At 40.5% G+C, this 26283-nt stretch overlaps 1 protein-coding gene across 2 annotated transcripts in view; it reads left to right on the top strand.

The window, feature by feature from the left end:
• Window positions 1-14561: 14561 nt before the first annotated feature.
• LOC100556634 (protocadherin alpha-C2) overlaps window positions 14562-26283 on the top strand; it is a 296573-nt gene continuing 284851 nt past the window's right edge. Inside the window, exons 1-2 of one of the 2 annotated variants that reach the window (XM_016993073.2) lie at window positions 14562-19749; window positions 20908-22915. In XM_016993073.2, coding sequence (XP_016848562.2) covers window positions 17383-19749; window positions 20908-20919 — 2379 coding nt within the window. In that variant the 5' untranslated portion in view covers window positions 14562-17382 and the 3' untranslated portion in view covers window positions 20920-22915. Of the gene's footprint in view, window positions 19750-20907; window positions 22916-26283 lie in introns of those variants that run through there. The other variant, XM_062977849.1, reaches the window with a different exon arrangement.

Genomic DNA, 26283 nt, shown 5'->3' with positions numbered 1-26283 from the left:
CAAAAGCCAGTTTTCAGCTTTGGACCCAAGTGTTTGATTTGCTCCATCATCAGGTCATCTAGGCCAGGTGCTTTACCAGTCTTACATTGCTTGATGGCTTCTCTGAGTTCTTTCAGGTTTAGAGGAGAAGACAACTGGTGGGTTTCAAGTTCTGGCACCCTATTGATTTTCATCTTTATTCTGCTGCAGTTGGTTTTCCCATTCTGAATTAGCTGATGAGCTATCTGATCTGGTGTCACGTTCGCGTGTCCAGGGTTGACCAGAGGGTCACTATCTAGGCGTCTCAGCAATTGCCAGGCTTTTCGGCTACTCTTGGACATGTCCAGGTTCTCAAGCAGCTCTATCCAACGGTCTTTCTTAGCATTAGCTAAGGCTATAGATAGTTTTTGGCCTGCTGCTATAGTCCCATCACTGTATGGATTCTCTTGAAATAATCTGAGATATTCTTGCAGCTGATTTAGTGATTCTTCGTTTAGGCCTGGTAGGTAGCTTGTGCAACAGCCTCTAGGGATTGAGAGCCTTGAGGATCTTTTCACAGCTTCTATGAACAGGTCATAATTTTCTATAGAAGGTTCTATATCAGAAATAGCAGCTTCCAAGGTCTCTGTAAACTTTGTCCAGTTAGCTTTATTGAAGTTATATCTTCTGCGGAATGGGGCACTTTTTGGTCTTACAGCTGCATATGCTACGCAGCATATTGGTCTGTGTTGTGTGTTAGGTATCGGGTTTAATACCCTTTTGATGCATTGGTGGATTATGCTTTCCTTTACAAAAATCAGATCAGGGTTATAACCACGCTTCCATCGGCCGCTATTAAATGATGGTGGTAATTTACTGTGATGAAGGAGGCTCATTCTACTATTGTCGGCCCACGTTAGAACTGCTTCGCCATTTCTATCATCTTTGTCATAGCCCCAGACACAGCTGTGGCTATTGAAATCTCCCACAACAAAATGGGCTTCATGACTGTGGCAACTGGTTGGGAGTGTAAAATAGAAATCAGCCCCAGGTGGTTTATAGAGTGATGATACGGTGCAACTATCAAGTTCCACAGATAAGATTTCAATGTTGTTCACTTCTGTGAGGGAAGTTGCAGAGATTGCTACACCAGATCGTACAAAAATGGCACTGCCATACTGTCTGTGAGGTTGTTCCACTGCCAGTTGCATTCCAAGAATTTTTGGTCTTCTCATTGTGCTGTCTCTGTGTGTTTCCTGTATACATAGGATGTCACACGAAATGTCCTCAGACATTTTGGCTAATAGTTCTTCCTTAGCAAGTGACAAACCTTCTATATTAATAGACATAATCGTTAGCAATGGTCTTGATAAAGACCTTTGGTATTCATCCATTCATCCAATGCTTTTGGGTTTGGAAAGATCGGCCGCTTACAAGAAACGTTGCCCAGGGGACGCCCGACTGAATTCACTCAATCTTCGGGGAGGCTCTTTCCGTGTCCCCCACCTTGGACACCTTGGAGGTGTCTACCAGCAACGCCGGCTCTTCGGCTTAGAAATGGAGATGAGCACCAACCCCCAGAGTCAGACATGACTGGACTGAATGTCAGGGGAAACCTTTACCTTAGTACCAACCATTGTGGTGTATGCATAATATTTGTTTAGGAGGTAATTCAGAAAAGCTATGCTAGTCTACTACATCTGTGTTGTGCTCTTTCAACATGCATTGAGACACAATTATTTTCCAGTTCAAACATATGAACACAATCTAATAATCCATCTGTGTGATATTGGATAGGCCTGTCCTTGATTTCAGCTTTTTGCCTTAGGAAATTGAAGCTGTAAATCTTTTTGCCTCATTTTAGAGCTATAACTTAATAAGGGATGACTTCACTCTCTTTGAAGTGTAACTATTAGGGTTGTCCAAATTTTCGTTATGTTTCTCGTTTCGTAATTATTTCGGATTGTTCTCGCTTTTTGAAACGAGTATTGAAACGTTTTCCCTGGGCGCAACTGGGAATGTAATTCGAACCATCGTTGGCCCATTCTCTAATTGTTTCTTAAAATTTTCATTAAATTTTTTCCTTCCAAATTGAAAATTTTTTTTTAAAAAAAAAAATTAATTTTTTTTTGTTTCTGCAACCTAACATGAATGGGAGCCTAGCGCAGCCTAACATGGCTACCGCTCCCTGGCCAATCAGAGACTTCCACGATGGCTGAAAAAGGTGGGGGCTAGCGTCCTCCGCGTCCACGTGGAGGATCTCTATAAAAATCCCCTCCCCAACTGAGCCAAGCCATTCTGGGCTAGAATACCGAGGAGAGAGGGTGGTTCGCGCGCACTGGGAAGCTGCTTGCTTGCTTGGGGGAGAGAGGGCTAAGTGACTGTTCTGGCTATAGGGGGTAGAGTGTCTGTCTGTTGTTGCTGGTTCGATATTGTGTTTTTTTGGGGGGAAATTGGCTTGGGGCTTGTGGCAGAGTCCTTGCTGTGGCTTTAGGGAACTTTTATTTTCCAAAGGACGTCTGCGTTCCTGCAAGTGCAGAGCTTGGGGTGCTTTACTTTTCTACTCAAGAGGGAGTCCCTTTGCCTTTCTGTTTTCTTTTTTGGAATTTAGCAATCACCACATCAACCCTTCTTTGCAATCCTGAAAGGGGGGGAACTTGAAAATAATAGTTTCCAAAGGACGTCTGCGTTCCTGCAAGTGCATTGCTTCCCTCCCGCTCCGTTTGTAATCCCAAGCCCCCGGGCTGAGTGTTATTGCAGCAATCACAAAGACACACATTGTTTTCAAACCTAAAGGGTACATTGGAAGAAATAGTTTTCAAAGGACGTGGGGCACCCGCCAAGGCATTGCTTCCCTCACGCTCCATTTCTATTCCCAAGCCTTGGGCTGAGTTTTATTTCTGCAATCACAAAGTCAGACATTGATTTGATTCAATAGAGGGTCCACAGCAATTTATAGTTTCCAAAGGACGTTGCCAATCCTGTCAAGGCATTGCTTGGCGTGTGCTGCATTTCTAATCCAAAGTCCTCAGCCAGAGTTTCATTTTTGCAATCACAAGGTCAGCCAGTGGCACCATTGATCAAAAGGTTCAAAGGCAATTTATAGTTTCCAAAGGACGTTGCCAATCCTGTCAAGGCATTGCTTGGCGTGTGCTGCATTTCTAATCCAAAGTCTACACAAGTAGAAGAGGGACTTTTACAGTGATAAGAACCTAATTGAACAGGAAATAAGACTTTCAAACCAGGAACAGGTTTCTTCAAATACTGAAAAAAGTTATTATAAAAAGTTATGAAAATTCACCAAAAATCATAGGAGACAGGAAACATTCTGCAATTTGTTGAGCAAAGAGTGTGGAATGTGTTCTCCCACTGTACCAAATTTGATGAGAATAGCTCAAGAAATGAGGGCGGGAGACCCCCAGAAAAGTCCCCCCCGGTTTCCTGTTTTTTGGCGATTGCGCATGCGCGGCCGCCATTTTAGAAACATTTTAGAAACATTACGAATTTTCGGAAATATCCGAAAATTTTGGGTGAAAAATTAAGAAATAATTTCTATATCGAGGAGCCGGCACCCCCTACTTTAGAAACGAGAATTGAAACATTTTTTCCATTGATCGGACAAGCCTAGTAACTATAATGTTTTACTTATGGTACTTCTATAGTTCAGTTAATTAATTGCTAGAAGAGGAATAGCGTATGAGTCAAGTGCAGGTTTGCACATTGTTTGTGTTGTCATGATAATAAGATGAATGGCAAGAGTGTGTGGGCAGCATGTAGCATTTTAAAACTGCAATTATCACACTATTTTGAAATTGTAATTATAACAGTAATTAAATAATCTTATAATAACCTTCCAAGATGTGGTAGGGGTAACATTGCCTGTGGTTTCCTGCAAACAAAGCCTTGGAGTATTCTATTATCACTCTATGCATGGATAGAGTCTTACAGAGTATGAACATATGGGAACATGTCCTGGTAACTAGATTTTTTCCTCATGCTGACAGTGAATAGCTTTTATGCATTATAGTTGTTTACAACTTTCTAGATGTGTGACAATAGTTACATTTCCCTCCTTAATAACTATATTTCAATCATTATTTAGTTTTCTAATTGGGGCTATGGGATTTCTGATCTTGAAGAATCTCTAATTTTAAGTGTAATTATGTGGCTTTAACATATTTGGTTGAATGAAAAAGAAGAGAATAAGAATAAATGGTCAATTTTCACAGTAGCAGGATGTTTAGAGCAGGGGTCCCCAAACTAAGGCCCGGGGGCCAGATGCGGCCCTCCAAGGTCATTTACCTGGCCCCTGCTCTCAGTTTTATAATATAATATTTTTATATAAGTTTTAATAATATAATATTGTATATACATATAATATTGATAGAAATATTCTAATGTAATACAATGTAATACTAATAATAATACCATATAATAATATTAATTATATATTATATATTACATGTAATATTATTAATAATATTATAATATAGTGGTATAATTCAATATAGTAATATATAATGCTAATATTGTTCTATGTTAATAATATAATATATTGTATATACATATAAATTGTAAGCCGCTCTGAGTCCCCCTTCGGGGTGAGAAGGACAGGATATAAATGTAGTAAATAAATAAATAATAAATAAATAAATTTTTGACTTAGGCTCGCCCAAAATCTGAAATTACTTGAAGTCACACAACAACAACAATCCTAATTCACTTGACTATCTTGTTGACCAGAAGCAGGCCCACACTTCCCATTGAAATCCTGATCGGTTTGAGTTGGTTAAAATTGTTTTTATTTTTAAATATTGTATTTTTCTTTCATTGTTGTTGTTGCTGTTTTTGCACTACAAATAAGACATATGCAGTGTGCATAGGAATTTGTTCATTTTTTTCTTCAAATGATAATTCGGCCCCTCAACAGTCTGAAGGATTGTGGACCGGCCCTCTGCTTTAAAAGTTTGAGGACCCCTGGTTTAGAGAGAAGCTTTACAAGGATCTACATTGGAATTGGTTCTTTTATACTTGTTCATAAATAATATAGAGCTTACAGTGACCACTGAAGTGGCCAGGCTTTGTGGCCAAAACCCAGATTATTTAGGATAGTTCTTGCCATAGAAATCCTATGATGAGGCAATCCAAATTGAAGCAAGGGACGGTGTTGAAATATAAACTTCCCAGGTTGGAAAAGCAGAAGGAGGCATGATAAACCCTTTTTGAATGGTTTTTTAAACTATGAAAATACTTTATTGAGACAATGCAAATGAACCAAGAGATACAGAAGCTTTGTTACCCAGAATTTTGGAATTCAGACTCCAAATTGTCCAAATAGATCTCTGAAACCTTTGCTTTCTGATAGTTCAGTGCACACAAACTTTGTCTCATGCACAAAATTATTATTATTATTATTATTATTATTATTATTAATTTTTATTTATGTGTATTTTCAAAAGAGTACAATGAAAGTGGGGGAACATTGTGGTTTATAGGAAAGTGGGGGGAAAAAAGAGAAAAGGGAGAGGGGAAAAAAAAAAGAGTGCTGAAGATTTCCTTGACTTCCATCTTTATCTATATTGGATGTAAGCATTTAGGGGATCTTCCCCAATTTATCTATTGTTCGTTGTTATCATAGCTTCCCTATGATCCATATTTATTCTTGTTATTATGTTGCAACCTTTCTATGTTAATATTATCTTGATATGCTTTTCCTTTACCAAAAAATTCAGTAAAGGTTGCCAATCCGTACTTTTCTTTGGTAATCCTTGTTGTTTAGCTAATAGATATGAAAGTCTATCCATATTCTTTATTTCCATTAGTTTTACTATCCAGTCATTTATGTCTGGTATCTTTTTTTGTCTCCAATTCCTTGCGTAGACAATTCTCGCACAAAATTATTTACAATATTGTATAAAATTACCTTCACCCTATGTGTATTAGGTATATGTGAAAGATAATTGGTATCTTTAGGGCCCATCTCCAAGATGTTTCATTCTGTATATATAGCCAGATTCTGGTATTCTGGAATTTTTAAAATTGCAAATTCCAAAATACTTCTAGTCACAGGCAATTTGAATAAGGAATACTTAATCTAAGAGGAGCTCCTGGTGGTGCAGTGGATTAAACCTCTGAGCTGCTGAACTTGCTGACTGAAAAGTCGGTGGTTCGAATCTGGGGAGCGGAGTGAGCTCCCTTTGTCAGCTCCAGCTGCTGCCAACCTAGTAATTCGAAAACATGTAAATGTGAGTAGATCAATAGGTGGGAAGGTAGTAGCTGTCCATGCAGTCATGCCGGCCACATGACCTTGGGGTTGTCTATGGATAATGTCGGCTCTTCAGCTTAGAAATGGAGATGAGCACCAACCTCCAGAGTCAGACACGACTGGACTTAATGTCAGGGGAAAATCTTTATCTTTACGTAATCTGTAGGTCCCAAAGAAGACCACATTAAGTGAAGAGATCCAATCAAGAAACCCAGATTTTTGTATCTGTAAGTTCCCTTCCACACAGCTGAATAAAATCCCACATTTTCTGCTTTGAACTGGAATATATGACAGTGTGGACTCAGATAACCCAGTTCGAAGCAGTTATTGTGGGATTTTCTGCCTTGATATTCTGGGTTATGTTACTGTGTGGAAGGGCCCTAAGACTTGATGATATGGTGACTTGAAGATCTCTCATTCATAGAGTCACCATAAGTCGAAATCCACTTGATGGCAGTTAACAACAACAAAATGACTGAGAGGCAGGAGCAAATCTAAAGCAGTGGTCTCCAAACTGCATTCTACAGAACTCTAGGGTATCATAGAAGCATCATTGAGGTTCTGTAAAAAAAAAAAAAAAAAAAAAAATCTATAAAATGGTTTTTAAAACTTTGTGCCAGAGTATGAGGATCTCATTGAAATCCAATGTACCTCTGCTTTAAAAATGAATATTGAATCTCTTTATTTCTAAACCTACATCATACAAAACACCCAGAAAATAGGAGGAGATAAAAGAAGGAAAACCTTTGTGGGTTCACAGTGCTTAGGAACAAAGTTATGGTTCTGCAGGGAAAAAAGTATTCTGAAGGGTTCCATGACCAAATAATTTGGAAACCACTTTCCTAGAGGATAGTTTACAATATTTTAAACTCTTACACCAATTTATTTATTTATTTACCACACTTGTACCCTGCTTTTCTCATCCCGAAGGGGACTCAGGACGGCTTTACAAAGGCAACAATTAGATGCCGCATATACATATCAATAAATAAACAAATGCATTAAAATCCTAACCAATTAAAAACATAAACATTAAAACATCAATTAAAAATCACACAATCCAAATAAGGTTGTGCTCATCCAGATGCGTCATGGCGATACATTACATAAAGCTTATTTACCTCAGTCCTTTCTTAGCTAGTTACCTTTTTCTAAACTAAAATGCACAAAAGTTAAAATAGAGCAGAATTTCATCCGACATCTTTATCATTTACTGAACTTGTTCCTTCCTGCATCTTGTACAGGTCATATCAGTGAACATACTATGTATGTATTTTTGTTTACCCCAGTAGAAATAATGGGATCCCGTTGTATCTTGCTGCCTTGTTATTAGCAATGCTTCTTAAGGCCCATTCAACTTCACACCTCAGGATGTCTAGTTCTGATTCACTCACCACACCGTCAAAGCTATCCTCTATATTATTATCCTTCCTATATAGATCTTCTGTATAGTCTCACCACCTTCTCTTGATCTCTTCAGCTTCAGTTAGGTCCTTGCCATCTTTGTTTTCGATCATGCCAAATTTTGCCTGAAATTTACCTCAGATGTTTCTAATTTTCTGGAAGAGGTATCTTGTCCTTTCTGTTCTATTGTCTTCTTCCACTTCCATGCACTGCTTGTTTAAAAATAATTCCTTGTCTCTTCTGGCTAACCTCTGGAATGGTGCATTTAATTGGGCATATCTCCCCCTATTATTGTTTCCTTTCGCCTTCCTTCTTTCTTGGGCTACTTCCAGTATCTCAGCAGACAATCATCTTGCCTTCTTGGTTTTCTTTTTCTTTGGGGCGTATTTTGTTGCCACCTCCTGAACAATGTTGTGAACTTCTGTCCATAGTTCTTCTGGTATTCTATTTATTAAATCTAGTCCCTGAAATCTATTCTTCACCTCCACTGCATATTCACTTGGAATAGCTGTGAGATCATATCTAACTGGTCTGTGTGTTTTCCCTAATCTCTTTAGTCTGATTCTAAATTGTGCAATAAAAAGTTCATGATCTGAATTACAGTCAGCTCCAGGTCTTGTTTTCACAAACTGGATGGATGTCTGCCACCTTTGGCTGCAAAGGATGTAGTCAATCTGATTTCAGTGTTGACCATCTGGTGAAGTCTATGTATAAAGTGTCTTTTAAGTTGTTGGAAGAGAGTGTTTGTTATGCACATTGAGTTTTCCTGGCAAAATTTCATCAGCCTACATCCTGCTTCATTTTGTTGTCCCAAACCATGCTTGCCTGTGATCCCAGTTGTCATTTGAATGCCCACCCTAGCACTCCAATCGTCTGTAATGAAAATAATGTCTCTTTTTGGTGTGTTATCCAGTAGGTGCTGCAGATCCTCATAGAACTGATCTACTTCTGCTTCTTAAGCAGCTGTGGTTGGGGTGTATATTTGGATCACTGTGATGTTAAACAGCTTACCTTCAACTTGAATGGAGAGTATTCTATCATTTTTTGGATTGCATCCAAGCACTGCTTTAACAACTTCATTATTAATTATGAAGGCTACTCCATTTCTTTGGTGTTCCTCTTGTCCACAATAGTAAATCTGGTGGTCATCTGTTGTGAAGTGGCCCATTTCAGTCCATTTCAGTTCACTGATCCCCAGAATATCTATCTTTAATCTTGACATCTCACCAATAACCATGTCCAATTTGCCCTGGCTCATAGATCTTACATTCCAGGTTCCTATAATGTGCTGTTCTTTGTTAACCTCCAGCACCGTTGGCCGTTAGCCTTCCTTTTGGCTTTGAGCTAACTGTGTAATCACATCTGGAGCTAGTTGAGCTTCTCCTCTGTTCCTCCCCAGTAGCATTTTGACCATCTTCCAACCTGGGAGTCCCATCTCTCTGGTTGTACTGATCCATTTAATTTGCATGGCAAGAGTTCTGGGGTGGGTTGCCTTTACCTTCCACAGGGATCGTATTTAGTCTGACCTCTCTGCCATGACCTTCCCTTCTAGAGTGCCCCTTCATGGTTTAGCTCATGGCATCATCAAGGTGCCCAAGCTCCAACACCATGTCAAGGTAATGATCCTTTGTGGGATCCCAGCTGAACTGCTTAAAATCTTGAAAGATGATGCTGTCAAGGTGATGCATGTCATATGCCAGCAAACACAAGAATGGCCATCAGATTGGAAAAAATCAATTTATATCCCCATACCAAAAAAGGGAAATGCTAAAGAATGCTCAAACTTTCGTACAGTGGCATGTATTTCACATGCCAGTAAGGTAATGCTCAAGATCCTGCAAGGCGGACTCCAGCAATACATGGAGCGAGAGTTGCCAGATGTACAAGCTGGGTTTAGAAAAGGCAGAAGAACCAGAGACCAAAATTGCCAATATCCGCTGGATAATGGAGGAGGCTAGGGAGTTTCAGAAAAACATCTATTTCTGCTTTTTTGACTATTCTAAAGCCTTTGACTGTGTGGATCATAAGGAATTGTGGAAAGTTCTTGATGGTATGGGGATATCTAGTCACCTTGTCTGTCTCCTGAGGAATTTGTATAATGGCCAAATAGCAACAGTGAGAACAGACCACGGAACAACAGACTGGTTCAAGATTGGGAAAAGAGTATGGCAGGGCTGCATACTATCAACCCTACCTATAAACATCATGTGATGTGCGGGGCTTGATGAATCCAAGGCTGGAGTTAAAATTGCTGGAAGAAACATTAATAGCCTTAAATATGCAGATGATACCACTTTGATGGCTGAAAGCGAGGAGGAGCTGAGGCGCCTTATCACCAAGGTGAAAGAAGAAAGTGCAAAAGCTGGGTTGCAGTTAAACATCAAGAAAACCAAGATTATGGCAACCAGACTGAGTGATAACTGGCATAAAGAGGAGGCAGTGACAAACTTTGTATTTCTATGTGCAAAGATTACTGCAGACGCAGACTGCAGCTGGGAAGTGAGAAGACGGTTACTTCTTGGGAGGAGAGCAATGACCAACCTCGATAAAATAGTGAAGAGTAGAGACATCACATTGGCAATGAAGATCCGCATAGTTAAAGCAACAGTATTCCCCAAAGTAACCTATGGATGTGAGAGCTGGACCACAAGGAAGGCTGAGCGAAGGAAGATAGAGGCTTTTGAACTGTGATGTTGGAAGAAAATTCTGAGAGTGCCTTGGACCGCAAGAAGAGGGAAGGATATTAGAGGCAAAGATGAAGTACTTTAGCCACATAATGAGATGACAGGCAAGCTTGGAGAAGGCAATGATGCTGGGGAAAATGGAAGGAACAAAGGGCAAGATGGATGGATGGTATCCTTGAAGTGAATGGCTTGACCTTGAAGGAGCTGGGGGTGCCGAAGGACGGCCAACAGGAAGCTCTGGCGTGGGCTTGCCCATGAGGTCACGAAGAGTCAGAAGCGACTGAATGAATAAACAACAAAAGAAGCAATGGGCAAAAAAAATCTAATCTAATCCAATCAGCTAATTTCAGAAAATAAGGCATAGATTTATAAAGTGCTTTCTCTCGATATCTATCTATCTATCTATCTATCTATCTATCTATCTATCTATCTATCTATCTATCTATCTATCTATCTATCATACACATAATATATCAGTGTCACATGATAATCACATTTAATCAAGGTACATGCAGTATATACTTTTGTTAAATAGTGCAACCTGAATCATAGAATCATAGAATCATAGAATAGTAGAGTTGGAAGAGACCTCATGGGCCATCCAGTCCAACCCCCGCTAAGAAGCAGGAAATCACGTTCAAAGCACCCCCGACAGATGGCCATCCAGCCTCTGCTTAAAAGCCTCCAAAGAAGGAGCCTCCACCACAGTCTGGGGGAGAGAGTTCCACTGTCGAACAGCCCTCACAGTGAGGAAGTTCTTCCTGATGTTCAGGTGGAATCTCCTTTCCTGTAGTTTGAAGGTATTGTTCCGTGTCCTAATCTGCAGGGCAGCAGAAAATAAGCTTGCTCCCTCCTCCCTATGACTTCCCCTCACATATTTGTACATGGCTATCATATCTCCTCTCAGCCTTCTCTTTTGCAGGCTAAACATGCCCAGCTCTTTAAGCCGCTCCTCATAGGGCTTGTTCTCCAGACCCTTAATCATTTTAGTCGCCCTCCTCTGGACGCTTTCCAGCTTGTCAACATCTCCCTTCAACTGTGGTGCCCAAAATTGGACACAGTATTCCAGGTGTGGTCTGACCAAGGCAGAATAGAGGGGGAGCATGACTTCCCTGGATCTAGACGCTATACCCCTATTTATGCAGGCCAAAATCCCGTTGGCTTTTTTAGCTGCCCCATCACATTGCTGGCTCATGTTTAACTTGTTGTCCACGAGGACTCCAAGGTCTTTTTCGCACACACTGCTGTCAAGCCAGGCGTCCCCCATTCTGTATCTTTGCATTCCATTTTTTCTGCCGAAGTGAAGTATCTTGCATTTGTCCCTGTTGAACTTCATTTTGTTAGTTTCAGCCCATCTCTTTAGTCTGTCAAGATCGTTTTGAATTCTGCTCCTGTCTTCTGGAGTGTTAGCTATCCCTCCCAGTTTGGTGTCGTCTGCAAACTTGATGATCGTGCCTTCTAACCCTTCGTCTAAGTCGTTAAGAAAGATGTTGAACAGAACCAGGCCCAGGATGGAGCCCTGCGGCACTCCACTCGTGACTTCTTTCCATGATGAAGATGACGCATTGGTGAGCACCCTTTGGGTTCGTTCACTTAGCCAATTACAGATCCATCTAACCGTAGTTTTGTCTAGCCCACATTTTACTAGTTTGTTTGCCAGAAGGTCATGGGGGACTTTGTCGAAGGCCTTATTGAAATCCAGATACGCTACATCCACAGCATTCCCTGTATCGACCCAACTCGTAACTCTATCATAAAAGAGATCAGTCTGGCATGACTTGTTTTTGGTAAATCCGTGTTGACTATTAGCAATGACCGCATTTGTTTCTAAGTGTTCACAGACCACTTCCTTAATGATCTTTTCCAGAATCTTGCCTGGTATCGACGTGAGGCTAACCGGATGGTAATTGTTTGGGTCGTTCTTTTTTCCCTTCCCTGAGTGAATGAAAAAGTTTCAGTAACATGTTCAGGTTAGCTGCTAATTATATCTGTTCAGTTCAAGATTACCCTAACTAAAATGATAACATAAAAAGCTTTCATGTATGATTAGACTAACTAAATATATCAGAAAGTTATGTGGTGAGGGGAGTATGAATACACTGCAGGTTTAGTCTTTAAGGAAGTTATCCAAAGGGCTGAATCATATCCCTCTGAAAATAGGTTCAGCACAATGGACAGATCCTTTGCAGCAACCCAAAGCCTGGAGTGGATTCATTGCTCATTGACATGAGAGTTGTCACTGAGAGTTGCCAAAGGCATTCTAAAAAAAATAATAATTGAATTATTACATAATCTGACAAGGCTTGCTGCTAATAAACATAGGGTAGGGGATCCATAAAACCAGCTCCACAATTGTGGTGCCAGAGCATACTGTTGCTCATTCAAACTAGTCTAAATTTGGTGACTTCATATGAACAATTCAGAGAACAGTTGCATACCACTATCTGCCACATACAGAGCACAGTGGTGATATGGACGCTAGGTGTTGCTGTTGCCCATGGCTAGGAAGAAATAATCAGCAAAGTGAATCATCTCGTGACTCAGAATTCCAGCTGAAGGAACAGCGAAACAACATATTCTTGTGGAATTTGATTGCAGATTCAGCATTGCTACGCATTTGTATTTTTCTTGAGAGCAGTTTTACTGAAACAAAGCTACAAAAAAAGGAAATAAAGGTTCGAAATCTAAATTTTGCTGCAAGTATGATGTGCCTTTTACCAGAAAAGCTTACCTGCTGATCTGAGAGGATGTGGAATCTGCTGTTGCCATTTTATCCATTGGAGGGGATAGCTCTAAAAGTCCTGACAGCTCACAGTGCATCTATTGTGTTGTTAAATGCAAGAAATCATCTGGGTCTACAGCAAAGTGCATGATAGTGGACAATGGAGGAGCTGCATGGGCAGACAGTAAGTGAAGTGCTGATGGTTGAACTTGGAATTGAAAATCTTCTTGCATTGTGATATCTGGACATACAAATCCTCAGTGTAAATGGTAATATTCCTAGTTTTCTTCTAAAGGAAATGTAGCTTCCGCCATCTGAAGTGGCATTAGGGAATGCCCTATTTTCAGATATTAAAACAAATCCTTTTGTCACTTAATTTTGATAAACAGCAAAGACATAATGTCTGGCACAATATCAGCATTATTTTTGGAATTTGATTGACAGTGGTCTTGTATTTGCTTGGAATATCAACATTATCGGTTTTCTTGGGAACTTGGGCAAAAATTTCAGATAAATGCAAAATATATGGACAAAAATATAGAAGCAATTGGAGAAGCACCACTGCAATGACGTCAGTGTTCTAACTGTGGAAGGGATCTGTAGACACTTTAGACTGGAAACTGGGACAAATGATACTGTGGAGTGTCTACTAACATCTTTCAAGCCATGCATGAAAAGACGAGTGGTGTGAATCGATAAGTATGTGATAAACATACTAATAAAAATGTGAAGTTCAACACTGAAATTGTATTAGATCTGATAAAGTTTAAAGAGGGTAGAAAATCATATGATCATGCCTTAAGTGGACATTTTCTGATAAATCCTTCCAGCAATTTTAACATGGACTTGCCCTTTTAACATGTTGAAGGATAGTTACTTCCAGATCAGCAGAAACTGTCTAAGAAGAATATGTTCCCACTGAATTCAGAATGCTGCTATTTGGAACTGGACTGAATGTCAGAACATGGCTGTCTCTCTGGAAAGATGAAGAGGTGCTATTTCAATTGAAAAGACGTTGACAAAAAGAGCACTCCAGAGTGGGATTATGCCTCTTTCCAAAAAGATATCTGCTTTTTCCTGATCTGCACAGGTTCTCAGTTGCAATCTTTCACAATAGACAGAATTCTGACTTTTGATCTGAGTTCCTACAAAGAACTGCTTCATACTTGCTCATAATTCTGCCATATTGTCTCCTGTTTCTGAACAATATAATTCATTCAGTCTGAGATTTTCACTCAGCTGAGGAAGCTCACATATCACATATGCTCTATTCTGAAAGGTATTGGTAGTACTGACGAAGAGTCCTAACATAATATTCCTCAAGTGAATCAGTAATTTCTGGAATGACTATTAGCCAACTTGGAAAGCAGTTGTTCATAAACTCATTGAAAAAGAAGAGATTCAAGAATGAGCTGGGAACTTAGGAGAAATGGTCTTGGCTATTCTGTCCAAATCCTTCCTGTCTATATGTAATGCACCCCTTTAAGTTTTTCAGGGAAGAACTCAATTGCTTGTTCTGGTAAGTTTCCAGAAATGATTTTATTCTTGCCGAGATAAATAAAAGAAGCTAATTCCTAGACCCACTTGATTTCATCTTGCAAGAGGAAGGTGCCCCTGATTTGGACATTCCTTGGAAAAGAGGAAATTGGTTACAATTGTGATTCCCAGTCGCGGTGTGACACTGAATGAGAAGATAAGGCCATACACAATGAGGACTGCAATCGATTAGGTCATTTAAGAAATCCTTTGCTAGTCTCAAAAAATGCATGGGTATCTTGAATTCTTTTTCAAGGATAGAGTTCTTTGACTCAGCTGCATTCTGGTCCATGGTAATCCAAGGTTGAAAAATGCCGTCTTATCAAAATCTCAGTGTTGACCTTTGGTTTCCAGACAGCAGAATCATTCTAGATCTTCACATTTTCCTTAGTTTAGGAAAAAAATAACTAAGAGGAGACATAGTGGTTTACAAAAACTTGTTGGAAATGAAATTATATAATATTTATCAAATTATTTTCACCTATATGTTTGCCACAAATCTGAAAAATTTTCAAAATGTTGGTGAGGTAGGATTTTCTCCTGCAGAAGACATCCTGATTCTTACATCAAACCTGTTCTTCTGAATGCTTAGTAATCTAAAATTATGTTTTTTAAAAAAAATTCCTGGAAGAAGATATGAAAAACATGCATATGCTGAGCTGGCATTCAGACACAAAATGGGGAGCAAGGTTGGAAACTTACCCATCCATTTTCAATTTGGCATTTGGCACAAGATAGATATTGAATTTTCTCTCCTGCCATTAAAATGGTTGAGTGGTTTTGGTACTATTTGTTTCTAAATTTTAGAACGATGTTCTGAGCATGTACATCAGATTTAATTAATACTGTATATCATAATTAAATAGAAGCACATAGGAACAAACATGCAAGCACACTGTGCCAAACAGGCCATTTAAATTAAAGATGTTACTTTGCTTGGCCAACTATCCAATAGCTTGGTTGACTGATTGGCTCTCTTTATTTATCTCTCACTTTCCCCCTGGAACTGACTGTTGAGAAAAACAGATACCAAAAGTTTTGTGTTCTAAGATATACATACTGATTGATCTGGCAGAACTAAGACTGGATTCCTTGTAGGAACAGGAACCTGCTTTTGTGAGGAACTAACAACCTAAGGACAAGCTTATGCCGATTTGAGACACAGAAAGAACAGTGTAGGATCTTAGGTATAATGTCATAGATCACACTAGACATTCCCAAGCAGGATGAAGGAAATAGAAACTTTAGAGGATTCATTTTATTTAATAATGTATACTTTGTCTTGTTTCTATCCCAGAATTTAAAATGGCATGAATGAAGATCATGGTCAGTTTTCCATACATGCAGTGATGAGCTTCTAGCAAGGTTAGCAAATTATCTAAACACCAAAATGCTTTTTGCATTGGGAGTCTTATCACACATATTCATAAATACATTAGTTTTAATACCTCAGGAGAATTATTAACCACTGGCACTGATGATTTGAGAGATGAGTGGCTGTCTCTCTGAGCACTCAAGGATTCTTTGTGTTGCATACTAGTTTTTGTTGCCTAGAGAGAACATGGCTCTCCTGATTAGGCCACCAAATACACTACTTTGGATTAATGAAAAAGAACAACAACAAAATTCCCCCTAAACCCTTATCCCAATAATTGTGGTGCACTCTATAGTCTCTCTAGAGTCAATTTCCTGTATGTCACTTAAGCTATATTTTAAACCAGATCACCCCAATCATATACTCCAAGGTTGGTGAAAATCTATCCAGCTGTTTTTATGTCATGTAATAACATATAAGCAGGCAGACAGGAAGATGATTTTATTTAGAAGGATAAAGCAGTCACAATTATCACAGTGCAAATATATTGATGGGCAGCAGTTCTTCAGAGTGTTAATTGGGAGATGCTGTGAGTTGAACCTGGGAGCTTCTGAATTCCTGCTGCATTGTTGCCCTTAGATGATGCTATTGGCTATGGCCAACCTGATTGCCATACTGGTTTGGTTAGTGATGCCACAAAAACAGGATTTCCAACATCATTCTCTCTCTCTCTCTAAAGCTTGGAGATAAAAACGTCCCTTCTTCCCATATATATAAAAGAGCGTTAAAGGAGTGTAATTATCTCAATTTCCAAGAGAATTAACTTATATAACTTTCTGTATTCAGACTTGGAATATGTTAAACAGGGCCAGACTATATCTGGGAAGATCTAGACTGAAATCCACTTTCAGGAATTAAGAGGCCTTGTGATTATAATTTCTTAGTCCATGTCATAGGGTTGTTGTCATGTCATAGGGTTGTCATAGGGCACTCTGAGTCCCCTTCGGGGTAAAAAGGGTGGGATATAAACATAGTAAATAAATAATTGTGTAGATGAGATGGAGAAGAACCACACAGATCACCCAAGTTCCTTGGAAGAAGGAGAAAATATTAATACGAATCCTATACAGTAACTAAACAGTGATGCTGCCAATGCCCTCTACAAGTAAATAAATACATAATCTATTAAATACTTTTTCAGTAAAACAATATTAATTTAATTTATTTGAAGATGATTTTCTGTTCAATAAAGAAATGACATCAAAATCTCATTAAAAATCTCAAGCTGATACCATGAGGTAACTGTGTTTACCCATCCTGTCACATGATGTCGCTCTCTGCTCAAATATCATTAAGGGGGACAAAGACTCCTCCTGTGCTTTGTCATCAGGAATCATTTGATGCTTGAAATTGGAGGGACAAAAAGGGTACCAGCAGCTTGGAAAATATTTTGCAAAATGTATCACAAAAGGGAGGAATTACCTGAAATATTCCTGAGATGATTGTTCCATGTGGAAGCTCTACAATGGGGAGAAGGCAGCTGCTGCAGTTGATTCTCCTCCACACAGCCTGGGAGATGGGGAGCAGCCAGCTCCATTATTCTGTGCCGGAGGAATCCCAGCATGGCACCTTTGTGGGCCGCATTGCCCAGGATCTGGGGCTGGAGGTGAGTGAGCTGGTGCCTCGGCTTTTTCGGATGGAAGCCCAAGGTGACGGGGACTATTTTGAGGTAAATGTTCAGAATGGGGTTTTGTTTGTGAATTCTCGGATAGATAGGGAGAGGCTATGTGCCAAGAATCTTTTGTGCACCATTCACCTGGAGGTGATTATAGATGAACCTTTGAGGGTCTTCCATGTAGAGGTGGAGATCAAGGACATAAATGACAATGCTCCTGTTTTCTCAGCAAGTAAATCATCTCTCAGTGTTGCAGAATCAACACTGCCAGGTACACGATTCCCTCTGAATGGAGCATCAGATGCAGATATTGGTTCTAATGGTCAGCTCAAATACAAACTGAGTTCCACAGAATACTTTGTTATTGAAAGGAAAATAAATGAACAGCACAGTTCACCACTGGTGCTTGTTTTAAACAAACCCCTTGACAGAGAGAAAATACCTGTTCACCATTTATTGCTCACTGCTGTTGATGAAGGCCAACCCGAACTCACAGGCACAGCCCATCTTGACGTAACCGTGATGGATGCCAATGATAATGCACCTGCATTTAATCAGTCTATTTATAAGGTAAAGTTATTAGAAAATGTGTTGAATGGAACATTGGTTATTAAACTCAATGCAACAGACTTGGATGAGGGAATAAATAAAGACATTTCTTATTCTTTCAGTAATAACGACCCTTCCAATATATTTAGCATCCAGTCTGACACAGGTGAGATCAGGGTGAAAGGGAAAGTGGATTTTGAAGATATCTCTGTTTACAATATCGAAGTTGAGGCAAAGGATAAAGGTAGCCCTCCTTTGTCTGGACACTGCACTATCCTTGTTGAAATTTTAGATATGAATGACAATGCACCTGAGTTGTCACTGAAGTTGATGCGTGTGCCATTGCCCGAAGATTCCTCACCAGGAACAGTGGTGGCCCTGATCAGTGTCTCAGACAGGGATGCTGGACCCAATGGACAAGTGAACTGCTCTCTGTGGCCCAATGGACTTCCATTCAAGCTGATGTCCACCTTCAAAAATTACTACTCACTTGTGCTGGCCGAGCCTGTGGATCGGGAGCAGCTGACTGAATATGCACTGGCGGTTGTGGTCCAAGACCAAGGGGAGCCATCATTGTCAGCTAGCAGCAGCCTGGTGGTGCCCATCAGTGATGTGAATGACAATGCACCTGTTTTTCCTCAACCTTCCTACACTGTCTTTGTGAGGGAGAATAATCCACCAGGTGCTCATATCTTCACAATCTCTGCCTCAGATCCAGATGTGGCTGAGAATGCTCTGGTCAGCTATTGGCTGGATGAGAAGCTCTGGCCGCTCTCAAGCTACATCTCAGTACACTCGGAAAGTGGGAAGCTCTATGCCTTGCAACCTTTGGATTATGAGGAGTTGAAACTGCTGGAGTTCCAAGTGAGAGCCAAGGATGCTGGGATGCCCTCCTTATGCAGCAATGTAACAGTGCAAGTCTTTGTGGTGGATGAGAATGACAATGCCCCAGCAGTATCTGGATTACAGGAAGGCCCTCTCCTGCTGGTGCTTCCTGCCATGGCTGGGCACTTAGTGGGCAAGATCCATGCCATGGATGCTGATTCAGGCTACAATGCATGGATGCGCTATGAGCTACATGAGTTGACCAATAGCCCCTGGCAGGTGGGACTGTACAGTGGTGAGATCAGCACCAGACATGCTCTGGGTGAAGCAGAGGGCAGCAGTAGCCAGACCCTACTGGTGCTAGTCAAAGATCATGGGAAGCCCCCGCAGTCAACCACCACTACACTAAGCATATCTCTTGTGATGAACACACAAGTAGTCCATGCTGATACTCGTATACCTAGGACAGGAAGTAGTTCAAGACTTCTAAAAGAGAATGTGAATATCTACTTGATTATTGCCATATGTTCAGTGTCCAGCTTGTTCCTCCTTGTGATCATCTTGTACGTAGCCCAGCGTTGCCAAGGCCAGACAGAAGAAGCAATGGTATATGGTCCTGGCACAGCTACGCTTATGTGTACTAGTGAAGTGGGCAGCTGGTCCTATTCAAATCGCCACAGCCACATCCTGGCAGGAATGAGTGGGGACGCCGGTGCAAAAAATGACCTCATGGTTTTCACCCCCAACATTCCCGTCTTTGCGGAGAATGGGGTGGTGGGGACTATGACAGAGCTGGTCCCCGATTCATCTGGACAGGTGAGTTCCTAAAATTCTCCATTTTATTTTGATATGAGGTGAGGTATTACATCTCAAGGAGCATTGAGAATGTTTTGAAAGTATAGGAAATCAGTAGTGTTTTCATTTTATAGAATTTATTTTGGTTTGAGATCTTTTCATCTATCTTCTGGGCAGCAAAAGGGAAACATTGCTTTGGTTGCAAATCAGCCATGTGAAGGCAGGAATTCAGATTTACAATATATTGGAATTTGAGTAGGAAAGAACATTACTAGAGAGGAATGAAAGACACAGATGTAATTTGAAATGATCTCTCAATAATCATGTTTAGGCAGTAGAACTGAACCCCGGTTATTCAGCTGCTTTTCATTTCCTGAGCAACATCAGTGAAAAACTGAAATAAATATTAGATCCCAAATGATAATAAAACTTTCATCCTCCCATTTTTATGCTTGTTGTCATTGTTGTGTGCTTTCAAGTCATTGGAAACCCTAAGGTGACTCTCTCACAGGATTTTCTTGGCAAGATTTCTTCAGAGTGGGTTTGCCTTTGCTTTCCTTTGAGGCTGAGAGACTATGCCATGGCCCAGCGGTTTCCATGACCAAGCAAGGATTTGAACCTTGGTTTCCCAGGCTGTTATATGTTAGACAAAGCGAGCCATTCCAGGTTTGGAACAGTAGGCCGAAGGGTCAATAAACCTTATAAAAATTTTACTGGTAATATTGTTTACAGGCAAACCCACCAACAGACAAAGTACCAAATGATTCCATGATTGAATCGAAGGTGCTTCCAAGGATGCTCTATAATGAGATTGCAAGAACCCATTGCTACTAACATTGAAACCAAAGCTGAAGAAGGGAAGTCATCAAAGCATCTATAAGGCATAATTGTGAAGAATGCGAAATTCTATAGAAAGGGTCATGGCAATGAAAACAACTGGAAAGAAAATTGCTGGTTTGTACAAAAGTTCATAGTTCCCTGGAATCTTATTGTGGAAAAATGGTGACGTATTCAAGCTTGATCATATCCTTTATACATTAGTATCAAGTGGGCTCAAACCCCAATTGACATTACTGGCCAATCAAACTGGATGAAAAGAGCTATATGTATATCTATTTTGAATACTTTCTCCAGAATATATTGCCATTCAAAATACATTATTTTATATATCTTCTGCAGAAGACATTTTAGAAATATAATGGAAGAAATGGAGTCTGTGATGCTATTCATAGATGAAAGGCAAAGTAAAAGGGAGAAGGAAAAGAGGAAGACCATATTACAAGTGGATAGACTCAGGACCTTATCAGATGCAGGGAAGGAGCATCTTCTCCCCGCTTCTCTCCGCTGATGGTACAGAATCCCATGGTGCCCATCTCATGATGCAGAGCTATATCCGACGGGACTCCGTGAGACTCCATGCTGGCAGCATTGCAGCAGAGGAGCCCAACTCCTCATTGAAGAAGGGAAGAGGATCCAAAGAGGAAGTGGAGACAGACAGGGAAACTGTGTGGAAATAAAGACCACAGACCCTGATGGAGGGGAACGGAGCCTGACAGTTCCCTCCTCTGCCCCACGATTTCCCCCGCTGTCCCATGCTTTACCCTTGCCCATCTGATAAGGTCCTGAATCAAGGAAGACATGAGGCTGTCTGCAAGAACTGAGCATGACTATTGATGATAAAGGGTGCATCTATACTGTGGAATGACTGCATTTTGATACCACTTTAACTACCATGGCTCAATCTCATTTAACCATGAGAGTTGTAGTTTTATAAGACTTCTAACTTTTTCTGCCAAAGAGTGCTGGTGCTGCACCAAATGATAAATCCCAGGATTCCATAGGATTCAACCATGGCTGTTAAAGTGGTGTCAAACTGCATCAATTTAACGATGTAGCTGTATCCAGGGTGACTTGGAGGTCTCTCTTTGATAGGGTCAGCATAAGTCGAAGCTGACTTGTTGGCAGTGAAAAACAACCAAGATTTGCCAAGAGAGCAATGATGTTGACTTAAATGTGCTTGATAAGCAGTAGAAAGTGAAGTTATTTCCAGTCATACTAGGAGTAATCAAAGTACATTAGCATTTAGTAGTTTCGAAGAACAATATAATATATTTATAATTTTTTGGACTCCAGATTATATGATACACTGAGTGCTGCATTTAACTTGTAAAGGAATCTGTGTTTACAGTATTTGAGGGATTTGCATGATACACCAAAATAAGGAAAATATTATTCAACCCTTCCACATCTCTGTGTTCTTCCTCATACCTTAAGAACTTGTAAAATTGGAATTTAAGGAAAAAGTCAAAATTCATATTGAAGGATATACAGAGCACAAAGATAATCAGCGAAAGTATACACTGAGAAATTTGGGAGAAAATGTGAGCAGTGTGATATTATTGTAGAAAATTTGGATTGCATTAAAGAAAAGACTGTATGCAAACATTTGGCTGTCCTGTGAAGAACTGGTTAAGGGGAAATTCTGAACAAATGTCCCTCAAGAAGGGCTTCAAAGGTAAGGAAAATTCTGCTACAAGTTCTGTGACAAAGTCTGAAGGTTTCTGTGAGTTGAGTTTCGACACATATGAAAATTAACAATTTTCAAATAATGGGAAAGAAGAAAGTGAAATAAAGTTTTATATTTGGATGCAAATGAAAGCAATTCAGAATTTAGAATGCAGTTCTGTACATGCCCACTCTGTTGTAAATCCTATTGATTTAAGATGGATTTACTTCCAGGTAAGAGACAGTAATTTCTGCAGCACAATCTGGATAAGAGAATACATTTCATTTGGAAATATCACCTGAGCAAAGAAATCAGTTTGTTTGTTAAAGGATGGCCTTTCATTTCACTTCCATAATTCTATTCAGTTCTCTAATTCTATAGAGTGTTCTAGAATAAAGCAAACATGCTTTTTGCTGTGCATCCCATATGGCTATTCGACAGATATATTTTATTTAGAATATGGGGCTATGCTTACTGAGTATTGAATTTTGATATGAAAACAGCAATGTGCCTGTGTCTGTAGGCTTTCAACTGGTTTTGAATCTTGCTGTCCCTCCTTGCAATTTCAGAGTGATGCTTCCTTCTTTCTGCCAGTATAGACAATACTGAACTGACTGGTCAATGGTTTGATTGATTGTTGCTGCGCTCATAATACTTATTAAATACTTATTAATACTTAAATTTTGTGCTCTGTATACTGTCCTCCAAAACAATGCTGTGATTCCTCTTCCTTTTCAACAGAACTATATTTACTTGATAAGAATAAAAACAACTACAGTTAAGAAAGGCATATGGTAAAGGTAAAGATTTTTCCCTGACATTAAGTCTAGTTGTGTCTGACCCTGGGGATTGCTGCTCTCTCCATTTCTAAACCGAAGAGCCGGTGTTGTCTATAGACACCTCCAAGGTCATGTGGCCAGCATGACTGCATGGAGCACAGTTACCCTCCCGCCAGAACGGTACTCACATTTGAATGTTTTTGAACTGCCAGGTTGGCAGAAACTGGGGCTAACAGTGGAAGCTCACCATGCTCCCCAGATTCAAATTGCTGACCTTTTGGTCAGCAAGTTCAGTAGCTCAGCGGTTCAACCTGCTGCGACACCGCGGCCCCCATATATATATTTATATATGTGTGTGTGTGTGAAACCTTTTAAGAAGGAAGTTTGCTAATGCGAGTAAATTGCAATGTCCACTCCCACATAACACATTTTAATGTATGCTTTTCTCTCATGTTTAATGCAATGGTAAGCACAAACATTTTCATTTGAATGTGAAGAAATGCAGGAAAAGAAGACAAATGCAAAGCACCAGATACAAAGATCTTCAGACAAAATATTACAAGAATATTGCATTTTTCAATCTTTTCACATGGTGTCGCTCTTTACTGTTCAATACCTCACAGAGACACAAAGAAGAGCTCCTCCTTTTTTTATCATCAGACAATAGACAAGACCCGAAATTGACAGAGCAGAGAAGACAACAGCAGGCTGGATTACCATTTCCCTTCAAAGATACATCCCCAAAGAGGGGAATTTACAGGAATCCAGCTGAAATGGGTGTTATTTGGAGAGACTATTTGTTGAGGAAGCAGCTGCTGCAGTTGATTCTCCTCCACACAGCCTGGGAGATGGGGAGCGGCCAGCTCCATTATTCTGTGCTGGAGGAATCCCAGCATGGCACCTTTGTGGGCCGTATTGCCCAGGATTTGGAGCTTGAAGTAAGTGAACTGGTGCCTCGGATGTTCCGGATAGTTTCCAAGGAGCACAAGGATTATTTAGAGGTAAATACACAAAATGGGATCTTGTTTGTGAATTCCAGGATAGACAGGGAGGAGCTATGTGGCAAAAACCCTGTCTGTGCCATTCATCTTGAGGTGATTGTGGATAATCCCCTGAGGGTTTTCCATGTGGAAGTGGAGATCAAGGACATTAATGACAATGCCCCTGTTTTCAGAACAAAAGAGGAAAAGTTGTTCATACTAGAATCAAGGCTTGCTGGATCTGTTTTCCCTCTCGAGGGAGCCTTAGATGCTGATGTTGGTGCAAATGCCCAGTTGAATTATCACCTCAGTCCCAGTGAACATTTCATGTTAGATTTCCAGACAAACAGTGATGATAACTCCTTAGGCTTACTAATAAGAAAACCCTTAGACAGGGAAGCTCTATCTGTGCATCACTTATTACTTACAGTCACTGATAGTGGCCAACCTGTGCTATCAGGCACAGTTCAGTTGCTGATCACAGTGCTTGATGTGAATGACAATCCTCCTGTGTTTAACCAGTCAATATATAAGGTGCAGCTGCTAGAAAATGCTTCCAATGGGACTTCAGTGGTGAAGGTCAATGCCACTGATCTGGATGAGGGTATTAATAAAGTCATTACATACTCTATTCGTAGTATTAATCCATCAAAATTAAATGCTATGTTTAGGATAGATTCAAATGTAGGGCAGATTATATTGAATGGTGAACTGGATTATGAAGACACTAATTTGTATGAAATTCGTATAGAAGCAACAGACAACGGTGGTTACCCTTTGTCTGGACATTGCAAAGTTTTAATAGAAATTCTGGATGTGAATGATAATATTCCAGAGGTGGCTGTGACTTTCCTGTTGGTACCAGTTCCAGAAGACTCCTCACTGGGGACAGTGGTGGCCTCCGTCAGTGTATCGGACAAAGATGCTGGGGCTAACGGGCAAGTCACCTGCTCCCTTTGGCCCATGACGCTCCCTTTCAAGCTAGCATCTACCTTCAAAAATTATTATTCCCTGACACTGTCTGAACCATTGGATCGAGAGAAGGTAGCAGAGTACAAGCTAATAGTGACAGTTCAAGATCAAGGATCTCCAGCATTGTCTGCTAGCAGCCACCTAGTTGTGCCCATTGGTGATGTGAATGACAATGCGCCTGCCTTTGCCCAACCCTCATACACAGTCTTTGTGAAGGAGAACAACCCACCTGGTGCCCACATTTTCACAGTATCTGCCTCTGATCCAGATGTGGCTGAGAATGCCCTGGTCAGCTACTGGATAGATGAGAAGGTTCTGTCATTGTCAAGCTACATTTCCGTCCACTCAGAGAGTGGGAAGCTCTACGCCTTGCAACCACTGGATTATGAGGAGCTTATGCTGCTGGAGTTCCAGGTCAATGCTAAAGATGCTGGGCTTCCTGTCCTGTCTGGCAATGTGACGGTTCAGGTTTTTGTAGTGGATGAGAATGACAATGTGCCAGTAGTCTCGGGTCCTGAAGATATCACCCTGGTGGCCCCTGTCATGGCTGGATATGTGATGGGCAAAATCCATGCTCTGGATGCTGATTCAGGCTACAATGCATGGCTGCGCTATGAGTTGCATGAGACAACTAAAGGACCTTGGCGGGTAGGGCAGTATAGTGGTGAGATCAGTACTATACGTGCCCTAGATGATATGGAGGGCAGCAGCAGCCACAGTCTACTAGTGTTGGTTAAAGATCATGGCCGGCCAGCATTATCCACTACAGTCACACTGAGTGTGTCATTAGTGGCAAGGGCTCAAGTTATTCACACTGATGCTCACCTTCCCAAAATGGGAGGAAGCTCTAAGCCCAGAGCGGATAATGTCAACATCTACCTCATCATTGCCATCTGTTTGGTATCTAGCTTGTTTCTGCTGGCCATCATAGTATACATGGCTCTTAGATGTCATTGCTCACCCAAGGAACCAATGGTGTATGGTCCTGGCACAGCCACACTGGTCTGTGCCAGTGAAGTGGGGAGCTGGTCCTACTCAAATCGCCACAGCCACATCTTGGCAGGAGTGAACGGGGAGGCTGGTGCCAAAAGTGACCTCATGGTTTTTAGTCCTGGCATCCCTGTGGAAAATGGAAAACAGCAGGATCTGCTTTCTGCCATGGTCAGTGAGTCTCTTCACTTTGGTGAACATTTTTTCTTATCCATATTTCTATAGTATATTTTCATTTATGTCTAATAATCTTATTTCTACATTTGGAGTGGAGATTTGTGTCTAGTGTTTAATGTCTCTTGGACACTTCCAAACTGTCTAAAATGTG

The sequence above is a fragment of the Anolis carolinensis genome, chromosome 4, assembly GCF_035594765.1.
Source record: "Anolis carolinensis isolate JA03-04 chromosome 4, rAnoCar3.1.pri, whole genome shotgun sequence".
Lineage (NCBI taxonomy): Eukaryota > Metazoa > Chordata > Lepidosauria > Squamata > Dactyloidae > Anolis > Anolis carolinensis.
Note: the sequence above shows the minus strand (reverse complement) of the source record. Positions and strands in the feature narration are given on the sequence as shown.